Here is a 19,036-nt window from a genome sequence, read left to right on the forward strand (position 1 = left end):
ACAAATAGAACAGTTCATCCCCTCATAAAAGAGAAGAACACTGCCAAGTGCCACTGTGTATTAGAATAATGCCTCTTTGTAGTAAATTTTCTATCATTACTCTCAGAAACATTAGGAAACAGTGATAATACAATAAAACTTTGGTCACTCAATTTTGTCCTCCTTACATTTTATTTTGCACATTTCATGTATGAATTGTTGCATACAAAATTGAAGAATACCAGACAATTCAGATTTTTATGGAAGGCAATGGAGTTCTCATTTTGGCATGTAGAGATGGGAGGTGGCATACCCTAGCATGAAAGGAAAATGTATGAATCCTATTAGAACCATCAGAGCAGAAAAGAAGTAGTTTTAGGCAGCCACAAACCAAATTTTAAATAAGGTTCATATTTATCATGTAGTTCTCCTATAACCTGTGTGTGAGGAGACCCATCCTTATGTAGATCTGACTCTTAGTGTGTGGAAGGAGGGGTCCATTGCATCTGCAGTACCATCTCTTCTCCTCCTAATGCCCTTAGGAGACTCCTACAGAGCCTACCAAATTTGTGCTTTGTGGAAAAGAGGAGCTGGGAACAGGAGGAGGAAAGCTGGTTTCTCTTCCACTTTACTTCTGAAGTCTGCTATGGAATCTCTGCAAAGTGGAATATAGCCCTAGGTTGTAGTCTCTTTTGTGTGGTGATTACTTTATTCCTGGGAAACACCGTTAAATAGGGGTTCTGGGGCAGCTGCCAATTTATAGCTAAACTTCCCACAAGCGAAAGAGAGAGGCAAGAAATCCCATGGCCAATGCAGAATCCTAGGACCTCCCTGTGGATGGTCCAGTTTCCTGCAGATCCTCCAGGTTTGGAGGAAGAGAGGCTGGCTCTTCCATGGGGAGAGCAACCTCCCTCAGTAGAAAAGTATGGAGGAAGTTCAGCAAGTGCTTCTTCAGCATGTTCTTCTTCCAGACTCCCTTTCATGGCTGTCTTTACAGGAGGCAATGGAGCCTGAGCCTGAGTTTGTTTTTTCTTCGTTTCTGGGTTTGACGTTGTCTGATATTTTTGGCAACGTAGCCTATGAATAGGCGGAACAGGGAGAAGGAAACTTTACTTTTAAAATAATTGTTTTAACAGGAACGCAGAGATACTTTGTTTAAAAATGCAGCTCTACCCGCATTGTAAAAATTGAATTGTCTAATTTTTGTTACAATAAAGGTAGTGTCTTTAATCTAAAATACTGTTGGAAATTTCATGTGAAATGTTGAGTGGTGTTATGAGTCAGTGTACTAGTCCCTGGTTATCTGGTTTCTAGTTATTTTGGTTTGCAGTAAAAACACACACCCATACCGCACACCACACCTCTTGGAAAATTCCATCTTGCATCTCAACCAAAAAATTATACAGATAACAAGCCCAGTGACGTCTACTTGAAGGACCTAATACAGCATGTAAAGGTTTGCATAATAGCAGAAAGGCTTAATACAGAAAATTATACAGCTGCGTGGGTGTGACAGATCAGGATAGTTCAAAGAACTTCTACGTGGGTCATGTATGTCATCTTTTTCATTGTCTTTGTATTTTGTTTTGGTGTTCTGTCTGAAACATAAAAATGAGTTGTGATACAAAGAATATGAAATATTAAACTCATTGGAAAATGTAACTGCTCCTGTAGTGCATCACTGTGATGTAGAATTGTTCTGGAAGTAAGCCTCAGGGCTTGAGTTTTAGAAGCTATTTTGCCCATTTTGTAGCTATTGAGCCTGTTGTCTATTCTGATTATACATCCGCCCAAGCCTTCCCCTTTCCTAGGGGCAGAGCCTAGCTCTGCTGCAATATTTGGCAAGTAGTTAATGGAAAAGATTTTTTGGGGAATGCCCTGAAAAGGCTCATATCTTTCCATTTATGTTGGGTGACAGAACCTTTTGTTTGTTTTCTGTGTTATTCTCCAGCACTACACAACAAAACACAAATATTTATCTGATAGGTAATGAGCCATTAACTATGCAACATGTGCCAGCAGTTCCACCCTCACTTGCTCCATCCCAATTTGAATTGTGACAAGCTGTCACTTATACAAAATGTATCTGAATCGCCATGCATTTTAAACTATAAGCAAATTGCTCAAAAGGAACATGTTAAATAAGCTGTCATTTAGGCAAATGAAAAGCAAAGCAGGAAAAAAACGTGATAGGCTGCAACAGTCTAGACTTCCCACTGGCTCCATCACTCAGTCATGGTTCTCATCCTTGCAGGAGTTGCCATGTTTCCTGATTATGTGCCAAACCAGACTTCCCAGTCTTTCTTTCCACTGGACTCAATATTAGCTGAAGGCACCTAATTTAGAAATTATTTCTCTTAGTGGTATTGGAATACCTACAACTGGTTTGAGATTTTAAAGAATTCTGTGTTTGGGTCATGAAGGGTTTAAATTTTTCTGTGTTGTGAGAGACTGAAAATAATTAATATCCATCTACATGTTTCATTGCACCTAATAGCAGGAAAATGTTTCTGACCAATCATCAGAGGAGCTCTTAACCCTTCTAGCATAGCAATTATCAGCTCTTCAGTTATCCATTCTGCACATTAGGGAGAGCTGACTTGCAGGTCTCTCAGCGGAATTTGTCCTCAGGCCAACGTTTGCAGAACTGCCCAATGATTTTGGATGCCCAAATTCAAAACAACTTGGGCCTGATTTTCAGAGGTGCTCAGTACTCAGAACTTCTTTTGACTCCGTTCATTGGAGTTGTGCTAAACAGCTCCCAAAAATCACATCGAAAAATTGAGACTCCCAAGTCTGGGGCCACTTGGAAATTTTTACCCCAGCAAATATGACAAACCAAGAAATGTCAGTGATGACAGCATATTTGACGTGACCTTGTGGAAAAAAAAAAGTGAAATCCATTCAGAATTTGATACATTTTTAAACATTCTGACTTTTAAAAGACAATACACAACCACAGTTTGTTGAATTAGAGCAGCACACATTAATGATTGCGACACTTATTGTGAATTACTGAACTTTGAAAATTAGCAAGGAAGTGAAAAAGCACCAAAACTAAGCATATAAAATCCACTGTAATACACTTGATACATTTATTTTGTCAGCCATGCTTCTATGGGTGAAACTCAGCAATGATTAATGGCTCTTGTTGTTACGGGGTCTGTCCCAGCCATGTGAGAGTTATGTAACTCAAATGTACAGATTTTACTCTTAACATGCATTTGTTGGAGTGCACTAGGCCTTCATGGCCCCCTGCTGGAGGCCCTGCAGTCCTACTACACCATACCCAGGAAAGGAGCAGTGAAGTGAGTCCTCCTAGCCTGCCTAGAGGGGCTGCCCTGAAGCAGCCAGCCAGAGCCCAGCTAGCTCAGATGAAAGGAGTTGCAGGGCCTTAGAAGGGACCAGTAGGACAAGGGAGGGTATGCTACTCTGGTCAAAGGAGTTTGAGGGACAAACAGAGTTTGGCTCTAGCTGCATTTGCTTAAACTGGGAGAGAGAGGTCCTGAGAACTTTAGCCCTTAGGTGAGGTGTGAAGATAAAGGGGGCAAGTAGGAAGAGGCCCAGGGAAGCAGAAGCAACAAACTGAAATGAGCGGAATGTGGCTGCTGTTCATGGAGGGCCTGGACTGGAACCTGGAGTAGTGGGTGGTCCTGCGTTCCCCCACTGGCCACCAGTGAAGTGGTGTAAACCCTGAGAATGGGACAAGACTCATTGGGAGCGTAAACCCCAAGAAGGGGACAAGGCTTGTTGGGAAGAAGAAATGAAGGGCTGAATTTAAAGGGCCCAGAGTTGGGGCTGAAGACCCTGGTGAGGGTAGACAGATAGCAAAGAGTCCAACAAACTATCCCAGAAGGGGTTTATTTTTGACTGTATGACCTGGCTGAAGGGCTGAACTACTGAAAACCCATTAAGTGAAGTTGACAACATACAGGGGGTGCCAGGAGTGGAAAAAAGTACTACAGTACTGCATGCAGCAGCCAGAGGCACTTGAGGTGATTGTCCCCCATTACGAGTAGTAGAGACTAGCACAAGAATATTGCTGTCATCTGTTCATGAGCATTTAGGAAGGTTCAAATGCTACATATTTTACTGCAATTTTGACTTAATTTTAATAACATTCTACCAGCTTTAATCTGACAGATTCTTACTTGATAGATAAGCCTAGAGTTTGTCTACATCCCCAGTGCCATACTTACCGCCTGCACTATCTTCCTGTTCACTCTTTTTCTTTGAATGTAGTACTCTCCCATGCTATGTGTTATGTTGTATCTTGAGTCACATCTCATAATGAATGACATTTAGCGTGCTAAATTCAAATGCAAGAGGACAACAGAGGGCATACAGGGCTTGTCCAGGTTCCCACATAATCCCCAGTTTCTGTGATGCCTTCCTACTTTTCTCCCGTGGTGGAGCCCCACAGATGATTCTGTGGGTCTAAGTTTTCTTAGGTTCTTGGGCTGCTGCAAACCAGGACTCTGATAAATTGGTTATCTGCTTAATTGGTTACTGAAGACCCTGGGCAAGGAATCAGGGATAAATGAAATTATATTTAAATGGATCTCCTCTCCAAGGGATCAGGAAGGTGGTAAGGAATTATAACTCATTTTCCCAATGACTTTTTTGTGTGGGGAGTAGCAGGATTTTATCCTTTCACTCCTCTCATTCAGAATGTATGTGAGGCCATTAAGAAAGGTAATTAATTAGTTTGGGCTGCGGTGCTTTGAGTATGCTGGCATCCAGTATATCAATCCATCTCATCAGATCCAGACTGGAATTATGCAATCAGCTTACAGAATGTCTGGCCAGTATGAGGCCTTGGATGAGGGTGAGCTCGCTGAAACTATACCCAGAAAATGCAGGTTGGCTGGAGGAGCCAATGTGAAGAAACTGCAAAGATAATACTGACCACCTCTGGTTGTGGTTTTCGTTGTGTGTGTGTGTGAGCTTGTTTGTTTTTATTTACACAACTTCTAAAGTAAAGAAACCCAAAGAAGGGGAATACAGATCTATACATCCACATATCTCATTCACTATCAAGATGTCAGCTCCTACCTCTGACTGGCCCATGATGCCACCTGCCATAGTCCACTAACTACATTTTCAAATATCAGCTTTCTTCTAGGCTGCTCCACAGGCTTGGCTGGAGCTCCTTGTAAACATCTGCGAAGCTACCACATTATCCTCCTTCAAAACCCTCCTTAAAACTTGACAGCAGTTAGGTAATGGTCTCAGGCTCAGCACACTAACAGCCTATCAGACTTTTTTCTGTAAAATGATTGGATTTTGTTCTGGTAATGGTACCGGGGACCAAATGTACTGCCTTTGCAAATCCATTAATGCCAGCAGAGTTATAATGGAGATGAATTTGACTCAGAGGGTTTTGTGTCCCCAAAAGTTGCTAAAAGCAAATGGTTTAGTGGAAGGCAGAGAAATATGTTCTTTTCAGTGTATGGATTAAAGATACTTGTTCTCCTAAAGGATCTTATGTCATCAAGAGAAAAAAGAAACAGATGAAACCAAGCTTAATGTTCTTGGTAACGGTCAATGTACAGATTTATTGCCTTACTCTAAATCAATTACTTATATGTGTAAATGCTCACTAATGAAAGGGTTGAACAACTTGGGTCTGTAATAGATTCTGTACCCCCTACTTGCAGACCTATTTGCTAAGTTTCAGAATGATTTGCAGAAATGCAGAGAACTTTGTCTTCATCCTGGGGAATTTTAAACTTATTACACTATTTTGTTTTCCATGGGACAATTAATTAATAATCTTGTAATCACAACAGATATGAACCTATCTAATGGGTCTGTTACATTGAAATTGCTGGCATTGACTACACTTTCTTAGTAAATTACATGAATGTTAAAAAAATATTTTTAAAAAGAGTGCATAAGGCTTGAAGCATAATGTTCACAGAAGCATTCACAGGGAACTGTTGTGTTTATACTTTTCCATCTTTAAAAGTTACTTAGGACAATTTATTGCATCTCATTTATTTATATATAATTTTCAGTAGTGAGATGTGACCACCTTCTGAGTTCTTATTTTTCTTATTAGTTAACACTGTTACTTCATTTATTAGTGATTGGACTATATTAGTTCTGGTCAGTTGTAACAGCTCTGTTTCAATATAGCAGATCTGAGGTAGAAGCGTAGGTGGTCACTTATTTGACAGAGACTGTGCTGGCCCACTGTGAAACGATTGCCAGGAACTGAATAGCAGTCTGTATGATGTGCCAAGTTCCCTGACTCAAGGCCTTTTCCACTACCTGGCAGGACAGAAAATAAACCTTGACCAAAAGTTTCAAAATTAGGTGCCTAAAATTAGGTTTCTAAATCTATATTTTCTTCCTAAATGTAAAAATGACCTGATTTTCAGAGATGTTGAGCACTTGCAGCTCCCACTGATATCAGTTATTTTATATGCAACTCTATTAATATTGGTGTTATACCCAGGATGAATTTGGCTGAGAGACAGAACTAATTCCATTGATATCAATGGGGTCTGTAGGTTCTCAGCTCTTTGGAAAATCCATTTACTTGCGTGCCTAAATATATGATTAGGTACCAAACTGTGGGCACCCAATTTTCAAAATTGATTTGTTGGCTTCAGTACACACACCCTCAAGTCCTCCTTTATTAGTGTGGCCAAATCTCCATTACTTCCAACCAGAAAGAGAACTTTCCCCAAACCACTCAGCCAATTCCTTTTTGTCTACTTGTGATAGACTGCTGAGAGCTAGTAGCTGAGCCAGCACTCTGATCACTTAAGCATTAACTCCACCAGGAAAGGCCGGCTGGAGGAGCAGAGTAATTAATTGCCTAAATAAAGTGGGGGTTGATGAGCCAAGAGCTAATTATCCCACCAGCTGGGGAGGCTAGTTAAAAGCACAGGAAGGCAGTACAAAGGGGAGGAGATGCTAGCAGATCCCATGGGAAGCTAGGTCTCTGGCTGCTGAGATTGCTTCCTCTCCCTGGAGAAGGGGCTGAAGGACACTGTAGTTGGAAGTGCTGCACAAGGATTGTGATGGGGACTCACAGAGTGTTGACAAGCAAGAGGCATCCGAGACTTGTGAGGGACCTCAGAGTGGAAGAGGAACCTGCCTTGTCACACTACTCCTTAAGTGTTCCTGCTTCCCTGGAGTCCCCTTCTTTCAATCTCTATGGCAGTGGTTCCCAAACTTGTTCTGCCGCTTGTGCAGGGAAAGCCCCTGGCGGGCCGGGCTGGTTTGTTTACCTGTCGTGTCCGCAGGTTTGGCCGATCGCGGTTCCCAGTGGCCACAGTTTGCTGCACCAGGCCAATTGGGAGCTGCTGGAAGTGGCGTGGGCTGAGGGACGTCCACGCAGTGTACAGCAGCAGTCAAAAAAGCAAACAGGATGTTAGGAATTATTAAAAAAGGGATAGAGAATAAGATGGAGAATATCTTGCCCTTATATATATATATATATATTGCCCTTATATAAATCCATGGTACGCCCACATCTTGAATACTGCATACAGATGTGGTCCCCTCATCTCAAAAAAGATATACCGGCATTAGAAAAGATTCAGAAAAGGGCAATTAAAATGATTAGGGGTTTGGAACAGATCCAATCTGAGGAGAGATTAAAGAGGCTAGGACTTTTCAGCTTGGAAAAGAGGAGACTAAGGGGGGATATGATAGAGGTATATAAAATCATGAGTGGTGTGGAGAAAGTGAATAAGGAAAAGTTATTTACTTGTTCCCATAATAGAAGAACTAGGGGCCATGAAATGAAATTAATGGGCAGCAGATTTAAAACAAATAAAAGGAAGTTCTTCTTCACACAGTGCACAGTCAACCTGTGGAACTCCTTGCCTGAGGAGGTTGTGCAGGCTAGGACTATAACAAGGTTTAAAAGAGAACTGGATAAATTCATGGAGGCTATTAGCCAGGATGGGTAAGAAATGGTGTCCCTAGCCTCTGTTTGTCAGAGGGTGGAGATGGATGGCAGGAGAGAGATCACTAGATCATTACCTGTTAGGTTCACTCCCTCTGGGGCACCTGGTATTGGCCACTGTCGGTTGACAGGATACTGGGCTGGATGGACCTTTGGTCTGACCCAGTATGGCTATTCTTATGTGCCCTTAGACTGTTGCAGGTGGAGGTGAAGGGCTGGAGTAGTGTGGGGAGGGATTTTCAGTGTACAGCTTCAGAAGGGAGCCATGAAATGTGGGATGGATTTTCAGGAACTTGGGTAACTACAATCTAAATGTTACTGGGTTGATCAGAATCTCAGTCTTGAAAAGCCCCAGATATTGGTGGTCCAATTTGGCCCAGGTGTGAGTTGATTAAGATTGCAGGTGGACAGCCAGACCTTGTCTCCTATGGCAAGGTCAGGGGCAACCTGACAGTCCTGATCAGAGTGATATTTATATACTTCCTAATTTGCTTTTAAGTACTTCTTGAGTTCCTTGTGTAATTGGGAGAGATGGGTAGCTAGATCTGTGACAGCAGATACTGGGGAGTTTGTGAGGATGTTCAGATGAAAGCCATAGTTAGCACAAAAATGGGTTTGTTGGGTAGAGGAGCGAGTGATATTATTGTAACAACTCAGCATACGGCAGCAGATACAACTAGTCATCTTGATGATAGTTCAAGAAGAAGCACAGGTATTGTTCGAGAATCTGGTTGACCAGCTCCTGTCGATTAATGTGTGTGTGTGTATGGTAGGCAGATGAGAGGAGGAGCTCCATCTTTACAAATTTCCACCAGAACCAGGAAACAAACTGAGAACTATGGTCTAACTCTGTGCCTGATGCATTCCATGGAGATGATAGACATTCTTCAGGAAGAGGCAAGCTGTTGCCTGGGCAGTAGGAATGGCAAGGCAAGGATGAAGTGTACCAGTGTAGTTAACAGATCATCTACAACTAGGATTGTTGTTTGACCGTGGGAATGCAGCAGTTCCACAATAAAGTCAAGGGGTAAGGTAGCCTATTGTTAAAGCAGAATAGGCATGGGTTGGCTGAGTGGTTCTGAGTGGGGTACTTGGTCCAGACACACAGGTCACAGGATCTTATGTAAATCTTGACTGAGGTGTGCAAGCCTGAACACCAGAAACTCCTTGCAATTAGGCTCCAAGTGCTGAGGTGGCTGAAGTGCCCTGCAAAAGACATGTCACAACATAACTTAAGAACCTGTAGCCTTAGTTGTCCCTCTGGGATGCAGAAATGGTCCTTCTGGTAGAGAACCCTACTTTGCAAGTGGTGAAGGGGTCTTTCAGTAATAAGGCAAAAATTAACTCCATTAGGCTGTTTTATTTTTCTATTAATGAAGCTGGTGCCTTTAGAATTGTAGGAGTCTTCTCACCTGGTTCTAGGTATTCAGACTTATGGGACAGGGCATCAACCTTCCCATTTCTTGCTCCTGGGCGATATAGGTGACTGAAGTCAAACCAGCTAAAGAAGGGTGACCAGCAGATCTGTTGTTGGCTGAGGTGTCTGGCTGTTAGAAAATACTCCACGTTCTTATGGACGTGGAGTATTATCTGTGGACACTTGAATAGGGAATCTGGCACCCTCCATAGGTGGTGATATTCCTCGAATGATGCCCTGATAGCTATGAGTCCCTTGTCCCATATACCATAAATCTTCTCTGCTGGGGCTAGCTCACAAGATTAATAGGGACATGGATGAAGTCAACCATCAGCACCAGCTAGCTGGGACAGTGCTACCCCAAGGGTGATATTTGATGTGTCTGCCTCCACTGTGAATGGTTTTGTGGGATCTGTGTGAACCAAGATGGGTGCTATGGTGAACTTCTTTTAGCTGATGGAAGGTGGTTTGTCATCCAAGGAGCGGGTGAGCTGGACTTCTTTTTATATAAGTTCAGTCAGAGGAGCAACTGGGCTGGAAAAGCCCTCAATGAACTACCTGTGGAAATTAGTGAAGGCTACAAACTGTTAGATCCTGCAGGTGCCCTTTGGTGTGGCCCAGTCAGAGATGGTTGTTACCTTGCATAAGTCAATGGTTAGACTCTTTGGGGAGATAATGTAACCAAGAAATTATTTTGTATTCTGATCAAACTCTCACATTTTGGGTTTTGCATATAGATGGTGTTAGCAAAGTCTTTCTAGGATGCGTATATATGTTGGTTGTGAGAAGCCTGATTGTTGGAAAAGATGAGGATGTCATCCAAATGAGGATGTCAGTGCCTACATAATGGTCTAGCATATCCCCAAAGATATAGTTTATGAAGTGCTGAAACTTTGTTGGTCATTGCACAGGCTGAACAACGTGACTAGGTACTCAGTGTCTGTAAAGGTGGTCTTCCACTCATCTTAATCCCTAATTCAGACCCTGCAAAGGTCCAACTTAGTAAAAAACTTGGTGGAGTGGAATCTTTCAAAAAGCTCATTAATGAGAGGTAGGAAGCATTGATTTCTAATCACAACCCTGTTTAATGCTTGATAATCAACATAGGGCATTAGAGATCCATCTTTTTTCTTTACAGAGAAAATTGGAGCTTCAATGAAGATGTGGAAGGACAGTTAAACACATTTTGTAGGTTTTCCTAGAGGTAGTCATGGAGAGCCTGAAGTTCCATCTCTTAAAGGGAGTAGATGTGGCCAAAAGAGACTTCTGCTCTGGGCTGGAGGTTGATGGAACAATCTGTGATGGGGTGACAGCGTGTCTGCATTCTCTTTGTCAAACACATTGGCAAAGAGGTAATATTGAGGCAGTGAACCAGGCTGTAGAAGGTAACAAGAATTCCTAGGAATTAGCCTGCTCAGACTCGGGATTTTGAGGAAGGCAGCCATAGAGGGCTCCTTGTGTATGGTCCCCATAGGTGAGTGCCAACACTTCTGTCTCCTGAAAACGTGGTGAGCTGAACTATATCGTGCCTGCCCACCAACAAACATGTGAGTTGTGGGTGGTGAGCCAGGGCATGCCAAAGACTACTGGAGAGCACTTATGGTGCTCACATAAGTCTAGATTGGAGGGTCTCATGCTGACCCTGGAGAGTAACACCTTCCAAGGGTGTGGTCTGGTAGATAACTGGGCAGATAGATTTCACCAAGTCCAGAGAGTCCTTGTGTTGGGTGGGGATCTTATGTACTCATGCAAAGTCCAGGTCATGAAACTTCCTGAGGCTCCCAAATCCACCAGTGCCTCCAGGTAGACCTCAGACGTGGTAGGTGTCGGACATGCAGAGGGAGTTGGAGATACGTATGAACCTGGTTAGTTGTTGCCAAGATACCAGGAGACAAGTATCAATGCTGGGTACTGATAATAGGAGGAGACGCCAACCCAGCCCAAACCCCTCTGTTGGGGCTGGGATTTGGCGTTTCCTGACCAGGGTGCAGACCAGACGTAGGCTGGTCAGCCTGACATGAAGTGTCCCAGTTTTTCACAGTCTAGGCATAGCCCTGATGCCCAATTCTGATTTTTCTCTGCATCAGAGAGGCGGGGCTGGGCTTGGTCAAGCTGCATGGATCCAGGCTGTGAGGAAGGCACTGAAGGTAGACGGGCCAGAGAAAGTAGGACTAGCATGAGTCTGGAAGCTGATCTTCTTTCTTGGTGGCACTCCATCCAATTGTCATTATACATTATATTATGTTTCGTCTTTATGCCGAGGTCAATCAGGGTGCCCAGGGAATCAGGAGCTCATGATGTCATCATTTAAGTGGAGGCAGAAATGATAGCGCTGTGCGGCTTCATTCCATTCAATATCTGCTAGCAAGTGATGGCACTCTGTGGCATACAACCGGCCAGTGCCCGTGCTGCAACACCCAAAGAGCAGCCTCATCTGTATGTTCAGAAGTAGGTCTTTTAAGATCATAGCCATGATCTGAATGAAGTCTTCAGAATGGCACATGAGTGGGCTAGCTTTCTCTAGGCATGAGGATGTGCAAGTCAGAGTCTCTCCAGTCAGCAGACTGACAATCAGTCCCACCCTAAATTGGTCAGTGGGGAATGACTAAGGGCACAGCAGGAATAGGAGGCAACACTGACTGAGAAACCCCCAAAATGTGCCCTGATCACCATTATACTTATCAGACAGGGGAATCTTTGGCTCATGGTGAGTGGGGGTTGGAGTCGGGGGTGGCACTGCCTGTCTACGCAGCACCATGTTCTGTGCCTGTAGCAACCTGTACCTGCAGAGTCTGTAAGGCACCCACTATCTCTGGCAGGGAAACATTGGCCTGGGGGAGGGTTCCATAATAGCTGCTGGGCTATGGGCCCCTTGTCAGCTCTTGTTCCGCTCTATTCTAGTTTTGGGCTGCTCAAACTGCCAGGAGACCAGATCATAGGCTGTTCGGCCTAGTGGTCAGAGCCAAAGGTCAGAACTGGAATCCAAAGGCAGGAGCAAGACCTGGACAGGACTGCAACAAGGCTGGGTGCAGGGCAGAGGCAAGGCAGGACCAGGGCTTGGAGTGAGGTGATCACAGGGAGGCAGAGAATCCATGAGCTTGTACATTTAGCAGTCAGCTAACTGCTGCTGCTGCTGGTCTTAAGAACTGGCTTACTAGCTGCTTCAGGCAGGGCGGTTCATCAGGCAGCCTTATTGATTTGCTGCAGGGCCTTACTCCTGACACTTTGCCTCAGTACAAAAAAGATAAACTTGTACATTATTTTAATCTGATTTTTTTCTCTCTCTCTCTGCTGCTTAATAGCTTTATTTTAAACATACCTTGTACTCTACATTTTACCATTCTAGTTTTTAGCAGTGATTTTAGCAAGGTGATGGAAGAGTTAATTTTTTCTTCAATATTAAAAGGGATGTGAGTCACTTGCTCATTTGTTCAGAGAATGTGGTACTGGAGACATCTGAGAGTCACAGGACAGTGCCACAAAGTACTGAAGGACTTAATTTTCAGCCATGACATGCCTATTAAGCCTTTTCAATGTTAGAATATTCAATCCACCCCTGGAGAATGATTGCTTAGAGATGGATAGTAATCACAGACAGGATAATTTAATCTGACAAGAGTTCACACATTCCCTATCTCTCTTGTTAATATATGGAGAATAACTTTTTATTATTTCTCTATCTTCAAGATCAATATCGAAAGTGTGGATAATGAATTATCTAAATAGTTAATGAACTCAAACAGCGTTTTAGGCAATGAAAAGTGCTAATATCTAAGTCTAAATGTATACACTCGGCTTGGTGTGTTCTCGCCAATTCTTGTAGTCAGAATAGCAACAGAAGAGACTGTGCAGCTGCAGTGCCTCAGTGAGTACGGTAGGGAAGGCCACGAAGCAGTCCTGCCTACGATTCATGTGAAACACCTACTGCACGACAAAGCAGCTGACAACTTGGAGGGTGGTTCTGTGATCCAAAGAATCCAGAGTGAATTAAAGTCTAGACTTGGTAATTTTTCAGGATAGAGGAGGAGGGATAAATAACAGATCAGATATGCCCAGTATGGTACAGAGGTAACACTGAATCAAGGATGCTCTTGGTAGTTTATGCATTGTGAGGAAAGCTATAAGAGCAGCAGCAGCAACAGCAGTGGCAGCAAGAGACCTTCAAAAAGCAGGGTATTGCAGTAGCCTGAGATGTAACGATCCTGTTCTATTTGAGTCTTCCTAAGTTCTGAATGGTTGATAGGAACATTATGCCATCTGTAATAAGATTTATAGGAATAGGCATGTGTTAGTGATGGAGGGATACTGAGGAAATGGATACAATTCTGTAAATATACATTCATCTAAAAAAGAGGAGTTTCATCTGCCTTCAGGACGAGTTAAAAAAATTGCTTGGGAGCTGGAGGCTGTATGTTTTCGCTACCTGTTCCCCTTACCTGGGGCTGGAAAGTGAGGAGAAATGGACCATGTCTTAGAGGAAACGAGAAGACAGACTGAAGCTTGGTGAAACTATACACTGATTGTTTTCTGCTGTCCTCTTCATGCAGTGCTGTGGGCTTGTACACCGTCGGCGAGTACGGGTTTCCTATGTAAGTTTCAGATTCATTTAGAATGACAATGACTAGGAGCTGAACATATCATTAGTGTTTTTGATGCTGCAGTGTCCATCATTCAAATATTTTAATACATGTCTGAAGGACCCTCCAGAACACTTCTCATCTGTGCAATGAGTTTTCTCAGCACAGAGGTACAAGAACAGTTCTAACAGGTACAGATTTCCTAAATGTATTATAAATGTTTTGCGTCTACCTAGAGTGGAATGATGACAATAACTTGCAATGTCAAAAGATTAGAAGTCTGACCTTTCTGACACTTTTTTTGGGTAAAACCAAAGGCAGTTCTGTTTTTATTGGTGGAAGCTCTATGTATGTGGGGACATTAGGAAGGGATGTCTGTATTTACCTATATATTAGGTATATTAAAAGTCCATTTAAGGTTATAAGTAACAACTACAGACCAGTAAAAATTGAGTTTCAACACAATCAAAATATTCATGTAGAATAGATCTGCTTTTCAGCATTGTTCCACAGAGCAAACAGTAGCACAATGACAAAAGCATAGCATGACAGTTTAATCAGTCTGGTGTTTTTCAAAACAGAATAGTGTAATATTCTTGTTTGACAAATCTGCTCTGTATTGCAAAATGGCTGGCTGAGTATTAAATTCCACAAGGAAGGCTATCATGAAAACTAAGGTATTAGTAATAAAAAAAAAATTGAATGATAATTGAAATGTGTCTGAACTACACTTAGGTGACATGATAGTCTCTTAAGTAATGCATTTATGCTTTAACATTCCTCTTCTAGCCTGCTATTCAGTTGTCAGAGAGATGTGATAAGAAGCAGGAGATTTATGCAATCTGGCCAAGCTGCAGTACTGAATTGCTTAACATTTTCAGCAAGCAGCTTGTATTATAGCTTGTCACACAAGAAAATAGAAAATATATTAGGAGAAATAGCTCTGCTGTTCCTCAGGTGTGGGCAATGTATTTCTCTGTGACATGAGAGGGTCTTATATGAAATATTTTATTTATGATCACAGGACAAACAAGGTCAAAGACAGTTGTGATCTAAATCAAAGTTGATATAGGGGATCAGGCAGAGAAAATAACAAATGCATTAAAAACCCCAAATCTATTTGTCTAATATATACTGCAGAGGTACAAAACATTGCAAATGTAAGTGTATTAGTAATTGTTTGCCATGATTTATTTGACTTCAAATGTATTTTGGTTTTTGTTGGTGCAACAGTTGACATAATGAACTGTATTAATAAAAGAGCAGACAGGTATTCTGAGTTCTTCTGCATTCAAAGTCAGAATTAAAACAGCATCATTTTCTTTGTTTGTTTGGAATAAATAATACAAATGACCAATATATACATTACTTCAAACATCTCTTTAATATTAAATAACATGAAATATAAAAACAAACACTGGAGCTTTTGTTATGCACATACTGATTTGATTGTTTATCCAAATAATCATAGATAAATCTAACTATTCTTATTCTTTAATGCGGAAGTTAAAATTTAAATTAAAAAAGTGCTAACACTATGGAGTCTGTTCTCCTTTCTCTGTTTAACTTCCTCCCATGTTAGTGGAAGTTAGGCTCACATACAAAAGGAGAGGATCTAGAGAACTTCCCCCTCCTCCCCCCAGTATTATTGTCATTTAATACTTGCACACACTGTTCTGCATTGTTTGGACAGAAGAATAAAAGTACCCTACTTAAACTATATTTAAGAAGCTGGCATAATATGTTGGCTGAATAACAATTAAATTGACTCAGTTTTAGTTTCAAACTTCTGATTTCTGGCAGTCTAATACCGTAACACATCTAAAACTCCCTTAAACCCATCATTGTTTTTAAATTTGAGGTTGGAGGAAGAGGGATCTTTTGGGTGAAGTCCTTGAAGTCCTGTTTCCTCTGCTTGGACCATACCTCATGGCACTTCTTGCCCCACTGTACTTAGCCAAAATACCTATCCTCACGGTACTGCAAGTACCCCATGCACCAGTTGCCTACTATCCTTCACCTCGATGGTGGATGTGTCCTGGTGGTATAGGCAAAAAGTATAGGTGTCCTCCATCATTCAGCATAAGACTGTCTGGTCAATTACTTAAGCCAGTTCACCAAGGTCTCCTTCCCAATGGATTTACAGTAGTCAACCCTTTTAACCTACTTCCTGACTAATTTTAGTAGCCCCAGGATATGATTAACACACCTAACTACCTAACATAACTCATTATGACAAACTGTATAGATTGAGCACAGTTCAAGAGGCTTGCACACGTTCTCTTTTTATGTCTGCAACACCTAGCACTCAAAGGCATTATGAAACCAGTAACTGCGGTAGAGACATACACAAACTTAACTAAGATTGTGAAACAACTCTGATTGGAACCTGTTACAAAACAAGGACACCCACTCCACCTCTGACAGTCATTAAAGCACATACTCAAGTACACTTCCTTGCTACTTAGATGCTCAGTTTCAGGAAATAATCAATTGACTGATTTGGATGATCACCCAAGAAAAACTTATCAGCAAATATTTGCTCAACTGTCAGCTTTCAACTCAGTTACTGTTCATGGCAGGAATTGACACTGCAAACACATATGGAGCAAAGGACAGACACATCTATAGTCTCTCCCTGGTGCACCAGAGCGCAACTCAAATTGCTGGAAAATAGAATGCGACAGTAAAAGGTGCCCATACAAGATAGGTACTTGATATCACCAAAAGGGCTCCCAGGTGGCTGGCCCAATACCTCACTCTTCTGCTTCCAGGTGTCTTTGGCTTTTGGGAAGCAATGTAGTTAAGGAGGCAGGCCATTTAATCCCATTTCTTCTGGGTGCTCCAGCTTGTTTTCTCTTCTTGGCATTGCTGGCATCGACCAATCAGATAGTGACCCATACTTCTGCTGAAGATTCAAAATGAGCGTTGTCCTTTCTCTCCATCCAATCAAGGAACAAGAACCTTTGAGTTCTTGCAACTGGGTCTGAAGTTTTCCAGTCTTTTTGTGCAATGTGTCTTGTCACACCAGTTTATATAAGACAAGTTAAGCATAGCTGTTGGTTCAGCCATCTTAGGACACACATTGAATACTGTCTGGTTTGCTCCAGTAAGCAGCTTACCTCTTTATATCACTTTCTGTGAGCCCCTCTGAGGTGCATCCTTTGGCCAACTTTGCACACTGCTTACTCAAGTTGAAAGCTGCTAGCTGCTGAACTGTCCAGCTGAAAGGTCATAGTTTATAAAAAGTCATCCACGTTCTTTGTTGGTTTTTAAACTTACTTTAACAGTCCATTGTACAATGCAAAGGCATGTCAAGAACTGGTTGATCAGGTTTATAAATATTTCTTTATGTCTGACTGAGCCGTGTCTATGCATTATTGACCAAACAGTTATGTTTCTGATTATTCCATTCTGTAATCAAGTGTCCTTGTAGCACTTTGGTTGCAGTTCCTCTTATTTGCTGCACAGCTTCGATGCAGTTGACCATCCTCCTCCTCTTGAATTCTCCCCTGGCTTCCATGACTCTGGCGTCTCTTCTCTCTTCTTTCTCCTCTCTTCTCTGGGTAATCGGATCCACAAACACAAATTCAACTATCATCTATATTCTGAAAACTCACATATCTATGACTGCTCCAGACCTGTCTCCTTCTGTCCAAACTAAAATCTGAGCCTGTCTGACATCGTCTCATGGATGTCTAGTCATCAGCTCAAGCTAAACATGGCTAAAACAGCTCTAATCTTCCCCACTCCCACCCCCACCCCCAAACCCACCTCCTCTTTCAATCATTGTGGACAATAACATCCTTCTACCTGTCACTTGGGTCCATAACCTGGGCATCATTTTGACTTTGACCTCTCTTGGTCCTCATATTCAGACTATATCTAAACCTTGCAGTCTTTTGACATAACATTTCTGAATATAACTTTTCCTATCTAGCCAGTCTGCTAAAACTCTCATCCTTGTGTTTCAATTACTGCAACGTCTTTTTCTTTGGCCTTGATAGTGCAGCCTTGCCCTGCTCATATCTATGCAGAAAGCTGCTGCAAAGACATTCTTCTAGCCCATTGCTTTGGCCATGTCAGTTCTTACTTTGAATCCCTGCACTGGCTTTCCCTTCTCTATTGCATCAAATAGAAGCTGCATCAAATAGAAGCTTACATCATTAGCTTACATCATTATTTAGGCCATTCGTGGTCTATTGTCTGCATCAGAAGCTTACATCATTATTACATCATTACATCATTACATCATTACATCATTACATCATTACATTATTACATCATTATTACATCATTACATTATTACATCATTACATCTATGGTCTGCATCAGAAGCTTACATCATTATTTAGGCCATTCGTGGTCTATTGTCACCCTATGTATCATCTCCCATTCACTATCAAAATGTGGACCTGCAACTCCTAGGGCAGTTGCAAGCTTCCATTGCCCACTTGCTAAATTTTCAAACATGCATCCTTGTGCTTTCTCACATGTTGCCTCTCATACTTGGGAGGAACTCCCCATAAATATCTGTTAATTTAAATCACTATCCTTCCTCAAAACTCTCCTTAAAACTGCATTGCTGTGATACCTACAAAAACTTGACAACCATTAATTTGCTGATGTTTTGATACCACTGTCTATCATGTATTGTCTCATTGTTTCCTTGTACTCCCCCTCTATCTGTCTGTATCCATCTCTTGTCTCTTGCGTTATACTTAGGTTGTAATCTCTTGGGGGTATTGTTCTGTTCTGTACAATGCCTAGCACGTGAGGTTCTGGTCCATGACTGGATGATCCTAGGCACTATGGTAATACAAATAAATAGTAGTAATTTAGTTCAAATCTAGTTTAACATCTATTTTCAAACAAAAGGTGTAGTTTAAGATGCCCCGTGTAAAGTATGTCAAGATTTGCCTGCTCTGCATGTTGCATATAGAAAAACAAGAGACAAAAGGGTGAAGGGGCAGAACAATCAAGCTAACAAGAAGTGTGCCATTTCTCTCTGAAAAAATGCCTCATGGTTTGTCACCATCTTCTTTCCCTTGGTTTTCTCCATTACAGTTGAATACATTAGCATATCACTTGGGATGTCATCCATTTATTTTTCTCTTATTATATCCAGAGAAAAAA

General features: G+C 41.9%; 1 protein-coding gene across 3 annotated transcripts in view; it reads left to right on the top strand.

Annotated features, from left to right (window-relative positions):
- Positions 1–19,036, top strand: part of CACNB2 (calcium voltage-gated channel auxiliary subunit beta 2) — a 387,411-nt gene that overhangs the window by 113,544 nt on the left and 254,831 nt on the right. Inside the window, exon 1 of one of the 3 annotated variants that reach the window (XM_074946029.1) lies at positions 13,850–13,912. The exons of the other annotated variants lie outside the window; for them this stretch is intronic. Within the exon in view, the coding sequence (XP_074802130.1) occupies positions 13,865–13,912 (48 nt within the window). The 5' untranslated portion in view covers positions 13,850–13,864. Of the gene's footprint in view, positions 1–13,849; positions 13,913–19,036 lie in introns of those variants that run through there. 3 annotated transcript variants of the gene reach the window in all.

This window comes from Natator depressus, chromosome 2 (genome assembly GCF_965152275.1).
Source record: "Natator depressus isolate rNatDep1 chromosome 2, rNatDep2.hap1, whole genome shotgun sequence".
NCBI lineage: Eukaryota > Metazoa > Chordata > Testudines > Cheloniidae > Natator > Natator depressus.